We start from the raw sequence: 20,400 nt of genomic DNA, 5'->3' as shown, positions 1-20,400 counted from the left end.
GAATAAGAATATATATATATATATATATATATATATATAACATAGCAAAAAATACAGAACTAAAGTTTTAATATATTATCTAATTTCATTTTAATTTTCTTAACTTAAAAAATTAGATGCATGAAAAAGAAGAAAATTATCACTGAATTTTTTGAAAAAGCCTTAGTCAATATGAGTATTACAGAAGCTTCATTATTAATTTTTTAAGACACAAATAACTTATATACCACAAATCTTTCATGAATAATTTTTTTTAAAAAAAATGCACATTATTAAGAACATGAACAAATGAAGATACAAACAAACACTACACAATATTCATCAAGGGAAGGGGGAATTAAACATTCCGAAAGAGAGAGCTGTACAGAATGTAAATTAATGTAATTCTATTATTTACAAAAGTGGCGCGAGAAGAGAAATTCTCTCGATAAAGCACTGTTTAAGGAAAAAGAGCTGCTCATCAGAGCATTCCAAATCCTTTAGAATAGTTGATAGCTTTTAACAGTCTGTCTTCTAATTTTTCTTTTGTTTCGTATTCAGGAAGAAGTAACACATTAAAACACGTATGTGCTGTAGGTAACCTGAAAAAAGAAATTAATAAAACAAATTAAACACCACAAATGAAAAATTCAAGCATACCATTTTAATTTATGAACCATTTTATATGATAAACGAATTTAACTTTAGATAATTAGTTTATCATATAAAATGAGCTACCAGTAATTGACCTACCAGCATAAATGAACTACCAACAAATGAACACTAAGAACAACCAGCAGTTGGTTGATCTTAGTGATTTCAAAATGCTGTTATTTTATCTGACTCCAGAGCTGCTATCCAGACCATATGCTCTATACTCGTCCCATCTTCTAGGGATATACTGGACTGACAACTATCCATTAAAAAACTGAAACAATTGGGAAAAGCGACTGCTCTGCAGTGGGTTCCGGCTCATTGTGGGCTTAGTGGAAATAAGCGGGCAGACACACTGGCGAAGAGAGGCACTGGGGTGTTGCAGCTCATGAATAATAACGTTCCTTTTTACACTATGAAGCGACTTATTAAGAACAGAGTATCTTCTCTATTTTATAGAGATATAAGGACATGTACTGCTTCCAAAAGTTGGGGACATTTAGATCAGTTGAGCATTCCGGAGTATCCTCGACGTGATGCGGTTGCGATCCCGGCATGACTGTCTGGCTGGACATCTATTTTCCATTGGTGTCCTCCCGGACTCCATTTGTTATTTCTGTGGGGATCACGTCATCATGGATGGTCATCACATTTCACACTGCAGAGCGCTGCGAGGGAGTTTCTTGGTCGAGCGCTATTTGGAGGCTCGAGGCCGAATGTGTCAATGACTTTTTCTTTTTCATGTCCTTTTTCCCCTTTATGTCAAGTTCTCTGCCATTGGAAAAAAAACTTTAGATGGGGTACTTCTCCAAAGTTAATTTTCCTATTTTTTAACAACAGGCTGATAAGAGATAGACTATCTAGCAAATTCAAAAACAGCTAGTCTTTTAAGTCAGCTCGTTACACTGCAACGCACATTAGAAAGGTGACAACCATCAGAGTTTAAAACAGTTTTCACTTTGAGTTTTTCATTTCTTATTGATATTGAAAATATTTTCTTATCTACTGTTTTTAGGTGCAGTGACAAATTTTGTTTAGGAACTACTTTTATTTAGGCATCTAAAAATTAAGTTACTTCATAGAATTTTAGCCTTTGATTATATTATATTGCATTAGACATAGTGCAAAGAGAAAAACAAAGGAAAGATTAAAAAAAAAAATTAAAAAAAACTCAACACATCGTTCAGGACAATATATGTATACTCAGGGGTGATTGTGAGCCCAAGTCAAAATTCCGAAAAATTTCTTGTTTAAAAAAAAAAAAAAAACAGTTTAAATTGAAAAAAAATTTAAACAAGTTTTTTTTTCTCAATATGTCTTAGTTCACTTAAAATATATTTAAAATTTTACACATACTTATACCATTTACACATACTTATACCATTTACACATACCTATGATGGCCTGGAGAAGTAATTGAAATTTACAAATATGTCTTTCTTTCTTGAGTTTATGATTATAACAATTATTTACGGATAAAAAATGAAACTTAATCATGAATATAAGCTTATAAAGTATCTCTCTGGCTCTCCCTTACAAACAAATAAAATAAACTGTGTTTTTAAGTTCCACCTTTGAAAATTTGATTTCTGGAAACTTCTGTGATCAATGCTTTTTTTAAACGTCTGGACCTTCAATCTCCGGATCACTTTTAGCGAAAATTCCGGAAATCCGGAGTACAATCACAGGGTTGCCACTCAAATCTGGAAAAAAAATTCCCTGTGTTTTCCCTGTACATGTTACCATTTTTTAAAAGACAAAAATAAAAAAACAAAATTCCCTGTATTTTCCCAGTTTGTAAAGAAAAAATCAAAATTCCCTGCATTTTAGGTGATTTTTAAATTCCCTGTATTTTCCAGGTTTTCCCTGTTCTCCCTGTGGAGTGGCCACCATGAATCAGCCCTGTATACTATACTACTTTCAAAAAGGGCACATGGAAAACTATAAAAAAATTTAATTTTATCTATGTAATTATAATAATAACAAATTTTATAGCAAAAAATAATAAAATTCAGATTTTTTTTTAGTTCAGTTTTAAAATTTGGTAAGAACAGAAAGTTTAAAAGTTTCCAGTATAATATTATTAATGGAAACCTAAAAACAATGTTAAAAATATTTTTTGTATTAAAAAATAATCAAAATAAATTAATGTTTTGATACCTGCTCATTTAATTACATTTTTAACCAATTACAAGATTTTTTTAATCAGATAATTTTAAGGTGGGTTTTAATAATCTTGAAGCGCACAAAAAATGAGCAGCTTAACATTTTTGAACAAACAAAAGTAATTAATTAGATGAGCTCCTAATTCACCAAAAAATATAATGATACTGCATTGTTGATTAGAATCGATTATTTTTAAAAAACAAAAGTGGAAAATTAATAATTGTGAAACTACAAAACTCAATCCAAGAAGATTTGTAACTGCACTTGCTGAATATAACACAAAAGCATATGACCTCTAAATTCATCACCATAAAAATTTGATAAAGTAAAATTGTAAATTGAGTTTCCTAAAATGAATGCATGACTGAATTTTTCATAAAATGACTGAATTCTCAAAAAATTTGAAACAATGAATCTTGCAGCTAGGGTATATACTTGAACCATGTACATATATAATTAGAGGACAGTCCCTCAGTTTGAACTATAGAATTTTGCGATTTTTACAAGCACTATTTAGTAATATAAAAAAGACGTTGAAAAAACCAGATCCTTCGATTCTTTAAATCAATTATTTTGAAATTTGCATTTGTATTAGTAAAAAATAAGAATAAAGTGAATCAAAAGAATGGACTATAGATTTGCTTCACTCACAATTTTGCTAGTTACAGGTGAAGAACTTATCATTAGAGATCATTAATGAAAATAGAGTGGATAAACAATGTTCTCTAAAAAGTAAAATTAAAAGTACTCTATAAAAAAAAGAAATTTAGTAAATTGGTTAAGTTATGCTTTCCTTGCTGGTAATACCACATTTAAATACTGAATGTGAACAGATCTTGAAACATGAACAGAATATGAACAAGTGGAAGAAAATCAAAGTGATTATAGAGCTTCTCTATGTAATAAGATTTTAGAAAAAATTTTGTTGATAAAGTGTGCCAACAGTTAAAATTGTTTTAAAGACTATTTCTGTAGATTTTTGCTACAAAAAATGTAAATCTTCCAATGAATTTATCTTTAAAGAATGCATACTTGTTTTTTTTATATTTGTAAAAAAAGAATGCATTTTTACCATGCTAAACCTTTATTACCTTTTCACTGTGTGAAAAAGTTATTAGTTGTACTTTTATGATTTGTTTAATCAAATGAAGATTTTAAAATAATTTTAGATTTAATTCTTAATATTATTTTTGGTAATTTTTAATACATTAATATATTTTTAGATTTATGTCCATTTTTATTCCTCAAATAAATAAATATGTTTCAGCATAAATTACATATTTCTATAAATTGTTTTATTTTGAAAAATATTTTTTTTAATTGTAAAAAATTTCTTATTTCATTTTTTTTTTTTTTTTTNTTTTTTTTTTTTGTAAATAGCGTTTTCACTCCAAAACTACCTAAAATTTGATTTTGTGGTGTTGGCTGCTATCACATCATCCTAATAAAATTTCATAGTAGAAAGTTTTAGTTATCTATTTTTTTTAAAACTTATAAGCAAGATAAATTAATATAAGAGTGAGTTCTCAAAATGCAGACACAACAAATAAGAGAAAATGCATAAGCTTTGCAATTTTTTTGCAATAAGTTCTGCAATATTTTTACTATTGCAATAAAATTAGATTTTAAAATAAGTTAAGCATGATTTAGTAAAAAATGCCTGTTTTTTAATTGAGCTAAATTTCTTGCACATAACTAAGATAAATTTTAGCTGATTTTGTATGACATTTTTTGAATTGCACAATGAAGTTTGCAGAACACATATGAAGTTGGTAGGCTAGCAGCTACAGTGCATTATCTTAAACTTAATACAGAAATAAGGCAATTGTTATTTTGCTTCAACTTTTGTTATTGTTACAACAGGCATTACATATTTTTAGCTTATTACTAACATGCCTAAAATACATTTAAAAGCTAAGAAAATGGCAATGCAACTGGAAAACACTTACTAAAACCAAAACAATTATTCATACCTATCGCTATCTCCGCCATTTCTAGCTATGACTAATTTCAATTTACTCAGGCCACCAACAGGAACTCTATCACTTCCAGTAGTAAATTGAAGAAGCTTTCTTTTTTGTTCAAGGGTGAAATCGTGAACTAATTCCCAAAACCATCTGAAGTGAACAATTAAGAATAAGTAACCTATTCAACATGGTGGAGTTAAATAGCAAATAACACCAGAAATAAATTTGTGCTTACTTTATCACATCTGAATCAGACAAATAACCACCGTCATATTCAGTTGCTCTTTCTAATGCATTGAAGTCAAAATTCTAAAAAAGACAAAACATGACTGTTGACAATGATACAATTGAAAAATAAAGAAAGGTAGAAACATTTTTTAAATACAACTATAATGTATAGATTAGTTTAATAAATATTTATATTATTTGAACAGTACATTGCAAGTAAATTAGTTAGCAATCAAGTTAGTAATATTTAAAATAATAAATGTGTTAAAAAATCTGTTTTCAAATGAAAGGTTTTATTACTTTATTCTCTTATTATCTTAATTTTATTACTTCAAAGCTTCTATTACTTCATTTTGAACAACATTTTCTTAATCATAATAATCTTCATCATAATTTTTATTAATGTCTTCAGAAATTACATTAAAATATTGTACTACATAGTTTAAATGATATAGTGTTTACAGGGTTCCCACTCTTTTATCAAAGCAAAAATTAAGCACTTTTAAGGACTTTTATCAAAAAATATTAAGGACTTNCCAACAGGCCGATATATGCTTTCACTGGCGAAAACTATTTTGATTTTGTGTAACTGCGAAGATGTTGATTGCGCCTAGCTATAAAGACAATGTTAGTTTCAAGGCGTTGGAATAATCGGGATAACTACACAATTTGAATAAAATATTTACCAACAGTAATATTGAATGTTAATGTATAGTTGGTTCATAAAAGAACCTGTTTTTAAATATAAGATGTTATAAAAGGTAAAAACGAAAACCAGAAAATTAGCATCAATGCAACAATTTTAACGATTTGTTGAGAAACATTGCTGTTAGCGATTGTAAGAACATGAGTGATTGGTTGGCTTTGCAGAAAAATAGTGCAATATAAAATCTATTATTAAATTATAACCAACTAAGTTTTGGAGAATTTTATGAGGCTAAAAATACTAAAACATTTTAAATCATTTTGTCAAAAGAAAAGAAAAACCCCAAAGCATTAAACAAACTTGAACGATAAAACTAATTCAAGCCCACGGGCTAGAAGAAAAAAAACCTACAAAAACAAAAATCCTAATCCCTTCTTCCACCTCCACCACTATTTTTGCCTTTCCTAAAGTGAACAGTGCCTTAGTCTTCAAAGAGGCCAAAGGTTTCTACATTCATTTAGCAACCATCGGAGAGTTTCACAAAGCCTTCTAGTTTAAAAGGGTTTTAATGGAGTAAATTTTAATGTGTGCAGTGTATTGTATTACTTAGTTGATGATACTTCAACTTTTTGGTGATAAATTTTAGTCTAAAAAAAGTGGGTATAACGATGGTCAAATAATTTAAATTAAGAAAAAAATTTCAGTTTTTCTCTATAATTCCCTGATTTTTCGCTTCTGTGATAATTTGTTAGATAGTCAGTATCATTTTTAAACCAGTAAATTTTTAATCGATTTTATTTTGAAAAAAGAAAATAATAATAAATAAATAAAAAACTTACATTTATTCGGTATAGAAGTTGGCTATTAGTCAATACAATTTTATTATTTTAAATATATAAATGAAAGAAAAAAAGGTCTAACAATGTTTCAAAAGCATGTTTTTTTCTTTCAACAAATAATTTAAAAAATGTTTTACTTAAGTAAACATTTCTTTGGTTTATTTTTTTTCTCTCATTTTTTTTCCTTTTAATTTTTAATGCATGAATGTCAAATATTTTGTTACAGTTTTATTATTTTTAAACCAATAAATCTTAAGCCATTTTTAATTTCAAAAATATTAAGTGTATATTTGTTTAGCTTGTGCTTGTTTTTACTCTAGGACATTCTTTTAATTTAAAAAATTAAGCAATGCTATTGATGTTATAGAAGCATTCTTTTAGAATTAATATTTTCTTTTGTAATGGATTTATTCCATTTATTATTTTTCATTGATTTAAAGATTTTGATAGATAATTTTTAAACATATGTTAAATCACGATGTCTAACAGATGATATATCACAAAATAAAATTTCTGGCAGTGCTCAGTCCTAGTGTTTACATTTGTTCAAACAGCATATTAAAGTACTTGGAGAGCAAAAGGTTAAAGTTGAATGCAGCTATAAATAAAATATAAAAAATTTATAAAGCAAACAGTACCTTGTTACCACAAACAAGAAGTTCTATTTCTTCAGGTCTGAAAAGTATACGTAGTGGACTGTCTTCTGTAACCATTTGAAAACCCTTTTTAAATGCTTGAAACTGTTTAGCAATGGACTTGTTAAGCAAAAAATCTGAATATAGTCGAACAAACTCCTAAAAAAGAGAGTGCGATATTAAAAAATCATTTGATTTCAAAGAATTACTGGATAAAATAAAGAAATTTAAAGTAACATTTAGTATGAAAATATGAAAAGCATATAATTGCTTACTTCTTTATTGTCTTGATTCACTAAAAGTTCATCACTTTCCTTTAAATTATGCACTAAAACAGTGCCAAAAACATCTGTATATGTTATACGAAAAGACTGCATAAAAACATTTTCCACATCATCACCAGTGTAAGATAATAAGTCATTCAATCCTTTCCACAAACTCTGTAATTTGAAATAAAAATAAAGCATGAAACGTAATATTTGTTAAACACATTAAATGAATATTAAATATATACATAAAAGACAAACAATTTTTTTATTGTTAAACAATAAACATTATTTTATTATAAAAAAAGTCTTTATGAAAATACTTAAATCAAAATATCACCCAAAATAACTATTGGGGTTAAACTTTGAAATATTAATTTTAGTGCTATATAAGGTATAATAAACATTTTTTTAATAAGGGAGAAAATTATTGAACATTATAATATATATTATAATAAATATTGCAGATACAATTTTTCTTTAATAATCCTTTCCATTTCGTTATAATTGCAATAAATTTAAATAACATTTTTAAAAATTATAATACAACTACTTAGAGGTAAAAAGAAAAACATTTTTAGAAATTGTATAAATTTTTAAAGAGCGCCTTCATTTTATTTTTGGGGACAAACTTGCCCCGAGGAAGATTAAGATTCGTGTGATTGCTTCAAAAATAATATGGTGCAACAACACAAAAGTTTTATTTTATTCTTATCTTTAGCAGGTTTCCCACTTAATTTCAGAAAGAAAAAAAAATTCCCTGACTTTTCTAGGTCATTTTAGGAAAATTTTCAATGTAAATCCAGACCATAATTTAACAATACCATGCAATTTTTTGGGCGCAAAATTAAATTTAAATTATTAAAATAATTTTTTCTTATCGAATTCCAATTAATTAAATATAATAATAAAAAACTAGTTTTAAACTATTATTTATAAATTATGTTAATAATTAATTCAGGGAATATAAAAAAATATTTATTGTAGATAAATTAAGCAGCATAAAAACCTAGAGCAGAATATTCTTAAATGAAATTGTAATCTCTAATAGTAATATCATTAATATTTTAGACAATGCAAAAAGGGGTGCAGTACTACAGACCCTCCCTGGCTAATGCCAAATCTGTTGAGGTCTTTGTTATCATCAGGCAGTCTATGCTGATGTTGTAAAAGGATAATATAATCTAAACTTTAACAAAGAAGAATAACAAAGAATAAAATACTTTTAATTTTAAGAAGTTCATTTTTATTAAAAAAGACAGTAAATAAGAAATTAATGTAAAAAATGTACATTGAAACTTAGAAATTTTTTTAAAAACTTTTTTAAGTTGTATTTACTGCATTATAATAAACAAAAAATATGTTAACAAACTAAGAATAAATATACAAATACATGTTAATCAACATTTACTTACAGGATTCCAATCTTTTAAATCATAAAAAGTTCCTTTCTTCCCCATCAGTTTCCGGTAAACAACCATTGGAAAATGAACATCTAATATGACATTATTATAAATTGCTAGTCCTAAAATTATTCCTATCAATGTAAACTGTGCATCATTTTCAAATGAAGTTGGATTGAACCAATAGGACTGTGTCTCTGGATTTAAAGTAAACATTGCTGCAAGAAATATTCATTATATTAGAATCATTGCAATTTTATTAACTAGGCAAAGCCATTGAATAAATTACATTTCTGTTTCTTTCTTTAATTTCCAATAAATTGAAAGTTTTCTTCTTTCAGAAAATAATTCTAATCTAAATATTTGAATTGGATCATGCTGAGCTAATTTTTAAACTAGTATTTGAAAACTATTAATTACTTTTATAAATTTAAAGTGTTCATTTATACATCAGTTATGTACACAAGCATTAAATTATTGCAAAAAGTTCAAAACTGCTAAAATAAAACAAAAATTTGTAAAATATAACACTGAAAATTAATCATAGCTTAAGTTAATTTTGATATTAAATGTAGTTTCAGGTATTTTTAACTAAATTACATTTTTAAAAATACATCAGTTTCATAAATTAACAACAAAAAAAAAGTAATCTTGTCTTTTAAACAAATTTATTTTAGCACTAAAAAGAAATTATAACTTCATATTTTATTCTTAAATTTTATATATTAAATTATTATTATTTTTTTTTTTTTTACATTCCTTACAATCTTTTAAAAAAAATTCTTTCTAGTAATTCTACTAGTAAGCAAAATATTTATTCTAATAAAATAATAATATAAAATAATCAAAATGTAATATCATAAGAAATGGTCAAAAAGTGCATGAGAGACTAATGTCCTTAAATAAAATTTTCTTTGCTATGAAAATGAAAAGCAAAATTTTAATTATATATGAGACACTGCTAAATGGCACATTTTTAACTATGTTTGTGAAGAAAAAAAAATTACATTTTAAACATATGCTACACTTAAAGTAAGGATTCAATAAAAACTTTTAAATATGATAAAATCAACAATACATATAGCAAAAAAAGTGTTTGGGATTCAACTATACTCCTACATTTAAAATTATTTACCTAATCTGAATTTTTCAAATTTACTTTTAAGTTTAACAGTCATTTGAATTTTTTGAATTTTTTTTTAAATCTCAGTAATTTAGGATAATGAATTCTGTAATATATATTATTAATGTGCTAATGGAAGCTAATAGAATTAATGGAATGCTAATAGAAATAAGCAGTTATGCAATTCTTATTTGCAACCATAAAAACATTAATACATAAAAATGGGTCAGCTCTCTTAGAAATTAAGAATTTCATTCATTTGTCTTGAAAATTGTTAAAAAACATACCACTTTAAAACATAAGTAATATAGATTTTACTCTCTTGAAATAAAAATAAATTAGAACTAATTAGCACACTAAATGAATGAAAGATTTCATTAAAATATTGAAATGATTTCAGAAAACTGAATTCTGGAAAATTTAAGTAAATTACCATATGAAAATACATCAGAATTTATTACAATTCATGTAAGAGCAAATACTTCTTAAAAAATTTAAATTTCTTTTAAAGTTCAAAAATAACTTTATGACAAATGTTAAAATCAATTTAATTAGCAAATTTAGCCAGCAATAAAGAAAAAGCGGTACAGAATATATTTTTCAGAAATCTTTTTTATTTTTTAACCGATAATTTTACAGCCTAGTAAGGAAACAAAATACAAAGCTTTTAAAGTTGTTCTTTCTCTTGTTTTTGGTTATGAGTTTTTCTGCTCTTTGATAAAATTAATTTTGATTAAAAAAAAAAAACCTATTATTCAAACAACCTATCAGGTAAAAAATTAAAAAAGATGAAAATAGATTTCCAAAATATTCTGTATAAAACAAATTTTTTAAAGTTGAAAAAAAAAANAAAAAAAAAAAAAAAGAACATCTGAAATTTAATAAATAAATAAATATATAGCTAGCATATATCATACAATATTATCAATGCTTTAATAAAACTTGTCAATGCATCTATCTGTGTGAATTGGAATCTCCACACCAGATTTTAAAATCATGTGAATATGAACTGCAATGAGTAATTTTAAATTGCTTGAATAAGAAGTGTTATGTGCAATTTTAAATAGAATTTACGAGTTACAAATTACTTTGAACAGACAATTTAATTTTTTTATCTTCATTATTATTAAACTGAATGAAAAAAAAAGGTGAAATTCTGCCAAAAAGTTGTTCCTGAACCGATAAAAAGGATATTTCAAAAATACTAGAATATATAATATAAGTTTAAAAAATAATGAATATTACCGAAATCTGGATTAAATATTTCTTCAACAACTAATTGAAAAAATTCTTTAGACACTCCTCCTTCATCAATACCTTGTTCACCATCAAACTCAACAACAAGCTGTTTCTTAAAATTGGTTGGGCTTTCCATCGCAACCATCTCCAACTGTAAATTAAGGGTGGAAATTCAATTTCTTTTGCTGATCAATAACAAATATAATGAGCACAAATTAACTGGTTCATAAAGCAAACTTTGCTACTAAGCAGAAGTTTTTAAAAGTATCAGGACAAAGAATTATAAAGCAAATTATAGAATAAATCAATTTAAATAAGAAGTTGATTGGTAAAATTAATCAGTAAGACAAATACTTAAGATATATTTAGTATGGGAATATCAGATTTTAAGGCTTAAAAATATGAGTTAAAAATTCTTTAAGTTTTTTCAGAACATTAAATTATGGGGGCTCAATTGTTTAAAACTGATATATGAATACCTTTACCTGTTTGAAAATGTAATTTTATTACAAATGCGTTTTAAAACACAATAACTCGAACTCTAAGTATTTTTTTTTTTATATTAACTATACTTTTAATCTGTATCGTTGTTTTGAAAGGTCATAGTTAAAGAATGATAAAGTGATTTCCTACAACAAAAGAACTCATTAAAACATCACTTTTAATCATTCAACTCTCTACAGTTTTGCAATTCCTGGTACATTAATTATGTCAATTTCAACATTAAGTCTAAATAGGTTAATGAAGCTTGAAAACTCAACAAAATCGGTTTGCATTTGTCAACATCAGATTCTATTCCAGGCAGAGCCAGATTATACCTTTCGTAGGCCCTAGGCACAGCCGTTTATGGGCCCTCCCCTCCTTCCCCCACTCCTCCCCTCTTTTCAAAATATATGCTAAAATTTTCTTCGTATGGAAACGTATTACGCCATTTTAGATGTATTAATTTCAGAAATGACTAAAAGGCATAAAGCCTACAGTGATTTGTACGATAATTTCGGTTTTCTTGTTCACAAAAATTTGTCAGAATCTGAGATTAAACTAAAAGCGCAAAATTTGATGAAAATTTACTCATCCGATTTAGAGGAAAACTTTTTAGATGAATTTTTACTATTTTCAAATTTGTATGAACATAAATCTGCACAAGAAATGTTGAAGGCTCAAATTAAAGATAAACTTGTGAATACTTTTCCTAACGTTCACATTGCATTAAGAATATATTTGTCGATTCTTGGATCAAATGCAGAAGGAGAAAGATCTTTCTCCAGATTAAAATTGATAAAAAATTATTTGCTTTCAACAATGAATCAAGATCGTTTGGCATCGCTCGCACTTATGTCTATCCAATCAGACATTTTGCGTAGTTTGGAATTCGACAGCATAATACAAGATTTCTTTAAATCCAAAAATCGCAAAAAAGTAATATATTAGATCATAAGATTCTGCAAAATAATTTATTACCGTAAAATATTAGATTTTTATTTGTATCTTCATAATTTTGTGCAAAATACACTTATTGTTTTTAAAGCTAAACTATTTTTGACAACAAATTTTTTTCTCCTAAGTTTTTCGTAGGCCCTAGGCACGTGCCTAGTGTGCCTATAGGTTAATCCGGCCCTGATTCCAGGCCTTTTAAAAATAAAATAAATTCTTTTATATAGGTTTTGTATTAATATGCATTAAAGACATCAACTTTGAAACTTTAAGATGAAAACTTAACAAAATTGGTTTGCATTTGTAAACATCAATATCAGATGCGATTCCAGACCTTTCAAAAATAGATTCGTTTATATAGGTTTTGTATTATTATGCATTAAAGACATCAACTTCATGAAGGTAACGATAAACTATTTTGAAACAAGTTTGTTCTAAGGAAAAAGTCTAAATAATAGATTAAAATAAAAGAAATGGTAAGAAATACAAACCCCAACTAGAGCATCATCAATTAAATGATCCCGTCGAACTCGTAACTTCAAATAAGGATTAGGTGGAGCACCATGCACAATACTTTGAAGGACAGACATCCGGCGTTCACTGTACATGCGTATTCTGTTATCATAATATAAACCCATTGATTTCACAGCTGGAGTTAAAATGAAAGAGTAATTCATGAATGAAAATTTGCCAGTATTTCCACCATCAGCTTTATAATATGCAAAATCTCTATCCATTTCAAGTTGTTCGCTAAGTGGTTCATTATAAAATTCATCAAAATATAAAAGAGGTTTCCTGCAATCAATCGCTTTGATATTTAGTTCGACACTAAGAGGATCCTGCTTTAACCTAGAATTTTCTTTGGGTTCACTACCAGCACTGGCACCTAATAGTTCTCGCAAGTTCTCATCTTCTTCCACCAATTCATTATCTTCGTCTGTTAGTTCTGTGTCTTCAACTTCACCACCAAGTAAACTAGCATAATAAATAATTTTCATAAGTTTTGTGGCAGCAATAATTGTATCTTCATCATTTATGCAGTACTCTCTGGTGAACCCTCCCTGAATCACTTTAAGAGATATGAACTGGTGAAGTACATTCAACATTTCACGCAAACGATCAGGCTGGTAAGTGCTCCAGGTACGAGCAAGTACCGCTTGGCTTCGAACCGGTAAATAAGAGGCAGCTTTACAAAAGGCTGGCAGTGCTTTTTCTAAATACTCAGGGCACTGCATCATGGGGATTTCCATAACAATAACAAAGATATTTAAAAGAGATGGGTCAATATTTTGTTTCTGGCCATACTTTAAATCAAATTCTAAATTCTCTGATAAGATTATGAGAGCATTTATCAGTGCTCTTTGAAACGGATACTCTGGTATTTTAAAAAGTGCAGAGAAAGCTCGTCGCACTGAAGAAATGTCAACAGTAACTACACCGGGTTTCACATCAGTTTCTTCCATGCAAGCGTCTTCTGATGATGAGTCTTTGTCTTTATCTTCATCAACTTCCATTGCTCTGATATCTTCTTTGGAAATATTTTCTTTGGTGAGATCTCTTTTAAAACTTAGTTTTAATGACTCCTCTTTTGAAAAAACATGTCCAAGAGTTCTTATTAACAAGGAAAAATTGTTATCAGTCTGACATTTCTCTATGATTTCTAGTAAACTGCTTTCATCCAAACTTAAAACACCTAGAAATTGTTAAAACAGTACTAATTATTTTAATGCGCAACTATATAAATTAAATCTTCAAATAATTACTAAAATTTACAATTTCAAACTTTTTTTTGTCAAAAGTGACACATTTAAATAAAATTAAGGTTGACTTTGCATTTAACAGAACATATAAAACATAGGAACAACTTTAAACTACAAAAAAAACACTGAATTTTAGGAGACATTTTTCTCAATTTCTTTCCTTAATGTTTAGAAGAGAAATTAAGATTGAATTAATAAAAACACACGCCAGATAAATGCATATCATTGTATGCCAGATAAAGTTTCAGAATTAAGATTTTAAATAATACGATGAACTGATAAGTACCAAACAATTAAGGAAAAAAAAATTTTTTGTTTAATGCAATGAACTTTCCAGTAGTTTTGTTCCTGATTTATATTTCTTTTCACCAAGTAAATTGATTTCATCACATAAATAAACAGAGGTTAAGATTAAAAATTTCTTAATTCAAGTGAAATAGTGAGAACAGTTGAATATATTAATGCCTTACACTAGTAGTTCCCATTTTCTTTCTCAGAAAAGGAACCCTAAATGTTCAACCTTCATTTAGCGGAACTCTGAGACCCAAGAAGAAATCTCATAAGCTATTGCGAACTTTTTAATCAACTAACAGCTATTATTTATTTTGAAATTAACTAATAAGTGCAATTTTATAATTTATTTAAAAAATATTTAATGAATGAAATTTTTTAATTGCGTAGCTTTATCAATACAAGTCTTAAGATTGGGTTTTATTTTAGACAGTTGAATTTACAGGCGTGGAACAGTATCAGTCTAGTTCTTAATTTGATTTCATTGTGTGCATAAACTGAAAATAAAGAAGCTGAAATGCAGTTATCATTTAATAATGAAAAAGAGCAAAATTCCTTGTTGAGAAAACTTATCAGTTCAATATTAAATAATAAGAGGAAAACTAATTGGATATAAATTTTATAACTGGTTTTCATAACTGATAATAATGTTTTGTAAAATCACAGATGGTTAAAAAAAAAACCTAACTTTTGGAACTAATGTGAACTTTCCACGGAACACCATTTGGAAATCACTACCTTACACTATGTAATACAAAACAAAATAATTAATTTTAGAAAAAAAGTAAAAGTAATACAAAAATAATATAATTAACAGATGTGCCAACTTTACAAACTAGCAATCAGTAAATAGAAGTATAATAACACATAAATATAATTAATAGAATACAATTTAATTTAGCACAATTTTAAGAAGTATATTTTACTTTGATTCTAGGTAAAAAATATTAACAAAAATTATGCAGATATTTTATTTTTAAATAAAAAAAGCTAATGCATAAGCAAAAGTACTAAATTGAAAAGAATGATTGAAACTTTATGGATTATAGAATGATAGATTACTTACTAGGAATCATTGTTCTTTCTAGTTTTTGGTCAGGGTTGGCAGGTTTTTGACATGTGACAGTTTTTGACAGTTTAAACCATGGTTTAAACCGTCACGTCAAAAACCTCACTGTCAAAAATGTCGAAAATGTCAAAAACCTATATTCATATGTGAAATTTAATTAATACNTTTGACGGTTTAAACCAGTATTATACCCTTGTCATGTCAAAAACCACTTTTTGACGTCAAAAACCCAACCCTGTTTTTGGTTAAATATTAAATTAACCCTAATGGTCTTTTTAAAAATAGCTTGGTAGAAAAGGAAAAGATGAGATATTGTTCTTTGCTCTTGTTTATAACTTTTTATTTCTAGTTTGTATCAAATTACTTTTAATATTTATTTATTGCTTTTAGAACTGTTTAAGGGGTAAAACAAATACAACTATGTTGGCAGCAAACAACAAAATTTTAAAATGATTGCTTGATAGTTGCAGAAAAGATTATTATGAAACAAATTGTGAAAATTTTAAAAAATTTTTTAAAATTGTAATCTTTATTACTCAACCCAAATCTTGACAATAAAATAATAATAATTACCAATAAATAGTAATTGCTTTTCCCTCTAAAGAGTAATCTTTAATATATTTTATTTAGCAATTCTAAAATTGTTAGATTTGGGAAAATATATTTTGAAATGCACGCACCAAACCTTTTCAACTTTCTAACTGTGAGTAAAAGCAGATTTAGTTATGATTTTTTTATTCAGGGATTAAAAACAAAATAAATAAAATTTCGAGTATTAATGTAAATAATTCATACTTTGATGAGAAGATTCTCTTGCACCTTCAGAACATGAAGATACAGGAGATGGTGTATTTTGTGAAGAATGACTAACTGAAACAGAAGTTTGAGGATCAATTGATGATTTACTCAATGCAGAATCATCACCATCCTCTATATTAGTGTCCATTTTGCTGGAGCCATTTCTTTTGGCTTTACGGCACAAGCGCACATCTGCTTGAGCAAGCGTACTAGGAAGTTCAAAATGATTTGCACCATTTGGTACATTCCGAGGAAAGTTATTGAGAGGAGGACATGGGGGTACACAGAGTTTGGCCTTTGACTTGAACAGCTGAATAGCACGAGCTGCAGCTTCATCAGGCTCTAATTTAGGCGCCTTTTGGCAAGATGCACAATTCTCATTAGCACATGACTGATTCCCACAGCCATCAGTAAGCTGGAAATAATATCGTTCAATCAACTTCCTTGCAGCAGTCCGCTTCCTAAACAGAAGAAGAAGAAAAAACTTAACGGACAAACTTAGAGATAAAATTCCAACTAAAATTTTGAATAAAAGAGAAACAGTAAGAAAATTCTCCAACTAAAGAAAACAATTTTAGTTAACTTTTAAATGTTAACTTTATAAAATAACTTATAAAATTAAATTTGAGAAAATTATTGCCTATTACCAAATAGGATAAAATTGCTCTATAGAAAATTTACAATCATGCATTAATAAACTCAGTGCTGGATTACCCATTAGGCCAAGGCCTAAGGCCCCCTTAAAATGGATTTTTTGAAAATAAATTTTAAAAAATTAAAAAAAACAATGATTTAAAAAAAAATATCAATTTCAAATATATATTGATAAAATACGATAATTTTTTTTTTACATAATATTAATCATATTTATTTATTACTTATTTTAGTTATTATTTATAAGTAATTTTTGAATACGAATTTTATAGTTGCGTTGATTTTGTAAAGTGTTAATAAATTTCAAATTTTTTCAAAACGTTATGATTATTTTTTAGATCTAATTTAACAAAATAAAATAAAATTTTACTTTTTATTTATTTTAATTTTAAATATGCTTTCTTAAATGAAAAGATATATAAATACTTTTATATTTGAATAAATAAAAAATATATGAGAAAAATTTTTTTAATCTAAGGGCCCCAAAAATTTGAATGGCCTAGGGCCCCGAGTACGTTTAATCCGGCACAGAATGAACTCAGTAAGGAGACTGTGAAAATTATGTTCCTTAGAACCTGGGACGTTAAAATTTACGATTTTTTTTAAATATTTTTTTTACAAAAGGCCTATTTAAAACATTATAAATCTCAAATTTATAATTTTTAGTGACAGCACTCTTATGTGATATTCTTCACTAACAGCAAGTCTGAGCTTAAATCACCATAATTGCTTTAAATTTATCCTCATATATTGTTTCTTACATCTTTCTCATATGTTTTTTTTTGTTTATATTTTTAGTAGCTACTTTTAATTTTATTTAAAACTTATTTCTGTTTAAAGTTTGGTATAATTTTGAGTACTTAAATCTGTTGGCACCCTATTTAATTTTTTATGGCAATGAAAAACTGTGTTGCAAAGAAAATGTCTATATTTCTCCCATCTCCTCAAGGGTTTCTGGCATATTTGATGTGCAATAGTGCAAAATTGTTGCATTTTTTCTAAAGCATTTTTGTTATTACACACAAAATTTACAGCATAGAATGTAATAATTATTTCTGGGAGACAGGGAAATTCAATATAAAAAATTTCCTAGATAATTTTATTATTCATTTAATATTTAATAAAATTATTGTTTTTATTATAACGTTTAAGATTACTCTGCAGCAAAATAACTTCTGGCTGATTATTTTTTGTCATAAAAAAAACAAAACACTTACAGCACTCAAAAAAAAATTTTTTTTAAGTCAGAACTTATTTTTTGACCATATAACCAATGCTCATATCTAGTGCTATTTCACAGAACATAATTACTTATATAGAGAGTAAGGTATGAACAATTTTAGAAATTCATAGCTTATTCTCCGTAAGAAAGGCCACACATATTATATCGATAACTTAGTTATTTTTTCTAAAAAAAAACTATTATTTTTCATTATTTAATTTTTTATAGCATACGAAACAGAAATAACAGCTAACCTCATATACTTTTTTACAATAAGCAGTAAATTACACAACTAACATTTTTTAGGAACTATTTATATCTCTACAAGGACTAGGCAATAAATCACTGCATAGGAAAATATTAATGTTATGCAGCCGACCAGATGATGAATTGGCAATTTTTTCAAAGCAAAGGAAATTACAATTAATCTGCAATGTGTAAAATCTTTCCCGGTGCATTGTAGACATTGAGCAGGGTGAAGAGTATTGCTCTTGATAGTGCATTGCTCGTTTCTAACACACACGAAGAACAATTTCTTTCAATCGTATGTTAACAGAGTTTGCTGTGCTGCACTTATCAAGCAAAGATATACATTACATTTTGTTGACACAATAAATCCCTATATGATTGTGAATTATTGAAAATCGCCCTGATGAAGTGCTGTTTTGCTAACATACATATCTCTACATATTCTTTGTTTTCAGCTTCTTGTTTTGTGTCTCTAACATTCCAAATTATTAGTCTCAAAATTTAATAATAAATAATTTATAATGTATTAAAGTAATTAAATAGTTCAAAATTTCAGATGTACTGTAGTAGATNATTCTTAGAATTAATCTAGCATTATATCATTTCTTAATTGCATTTTACAGACATCCACGTCTTTCATTATTGAGACATAATAATTGTTAGAAAATAAAGGCTCCTGTATGTTGGCAAATAGTGCAACCCCTGATGAAGTGCTGTTTTGCTAACATACATATCTTTACATATTCTTTGTTTTCAGCTTCTTGTTTTGTGTCTCTAACATTCCAAATTATTAGTCTCAAAATTTAATAATAAATAATTTATAATGTATTAAAGTAATTAAATAGTTAAAAATTTCAGATGTACTGTAGTAGATACCACCTAAAGAGCTATCAAATAACATTGACCTTTTAATATTTAACTCTTACTATTTCAAGTGGCAAATAGAGTATTTCAAAACACATTTCATAATCAGTATTGAATAGTACACAAGTCGAAAAAGCTTGAAAATAAACATAAGTGGAGCATAATTATGAAAATGTTTTTTCTCTCTTTTTTAAAAAAAATGACAATATCTTGTGCGGGCTAATATTCAGCTTCCAAAGGAATATTGAAGAGGCTTACATGGCTAGAGGAGCATGTAGATTCACAAAAAGATCTCAATATAAAACATCACAAAAAAAATGAAATATGGTAAGTATATTTACTTTTAAATTCTATCTCCTATGTGCGTTCTAATATATAAAAGGTTACACGCAATCGAGATAAACCATTCTTTCCACAAACTTTTATAGAGTAAATAAAGACATGGAATTTCAAAATATGAAGAAAAATTTTATTATACATAATATGCTTTAAATAAATAAAACGTTTATTATTTGACAAGATACCATCATTGTTTATATTTACCTAGTAGCTTCAGCAGCATGAGAAGCTTCGGTTTGGGCCTGAGAATTCATAAGTATAATTCTTTATTAATATTACTATATACAAATATTAATTTTTTTTAATTTTACATGCGAAAAGTTAATAAAAAAACTCTAAACATAAATAACTGTTTTCCTTTCGGTGAGACAGCAACATTGCCAACTTCTAGTAAAAAATCAGTAGCTCAGTTCAGTTCGTTTCCCGAAAATGGAAGAATAAAGACTAAATAAATCTAAGATTTTTCTAAAAAAGATATGGCAATACGGCTGTTTCAGATCTATCTTAAAATCTTTTTCGCTAATTTGGCGAAAAGTGTACTTGTGTTTTATGAAAAATAAAATTCTACTTACGTA

General features: G+C 27.1%; 1 protein-coding gene across 1 annotated transcript; it reads right to left on the bottom strand.

The window, feature by feature from the left end:
- Window positions 1-247: 247 nt before the first annotated feature.
- On the bottom strand, window positions 248-20,271 carry LOC107447475 (ubiquitin protein ligase E3A). Its single transcript, XM_043042087.2, has 10 exons — window positions 20,030-20,271; window positions 16,495-16,958; window positions 13,071-14,272; window positions 11,152-11,296; window positions 8,796-9,001; window positions 7,390-7,554; window positions 7,118-7,273; window positions 5,002-5,075; window positions 4,773-4,916; window positions 248-581 (listed from the first exon to the last, which is right to left on the bottom strand). Exons 1-10 carry the CDS (start codon window positions 20,077-20,079, stop codon window positions 461-463), a joined length of 2,727 nt encoding a protein of 908 aa, XP_042898021.1. The 5' UTR covers window positions 20,080-20,271; the 3' UTR covers window positions 248-460.
- Between the last annotated feature and the right edge of the window lie 129 nt (window positions 20,272-20,400).

The sequence above is a fragment of the Parasteatoda tepidariorum genome, chromosome 3 (assembly GCF_043381705.1).
Source record: "Parasteatoda tepidariorum isolate YZ-2023 chromosome 3, CAS_Ptep_4.0, whole genome shotgun sequence".
Classification (NCBI taxonomy): Eukaryota; Metazoa; Arthropoda; class Arachnida; order Araneae; family Theridiidae; genus Parasteatoda; species Parasteatoda tepidariorum.
This window is presented reverse-complemented; position numbering and strand designations above follow the sequence as displayed.

Coding starts and splice junctions, on each gene's coding strand:
- LOC107447475 (XM_043042087.2), bottom strand. CDS start 20,079: ATGAATTCTCAGGCCCAAACCGAAGCTTCTCATGCTGCTGAAGCTACT. Junction 14,273..16,494: donor AAGAGAATCTTCTCATCAAA/GTATGAATTATT, acceptor AACAATTTCTAG/GTGTTTTAAGTTTGGATGAA. Junction 4,917..5,001: donor TCTGATTCAGATGTGATAAA/GTAAGCACAAAT, acceptor TGTTCACTTCAG/ATGGTTTTGGGAATTAGTTC.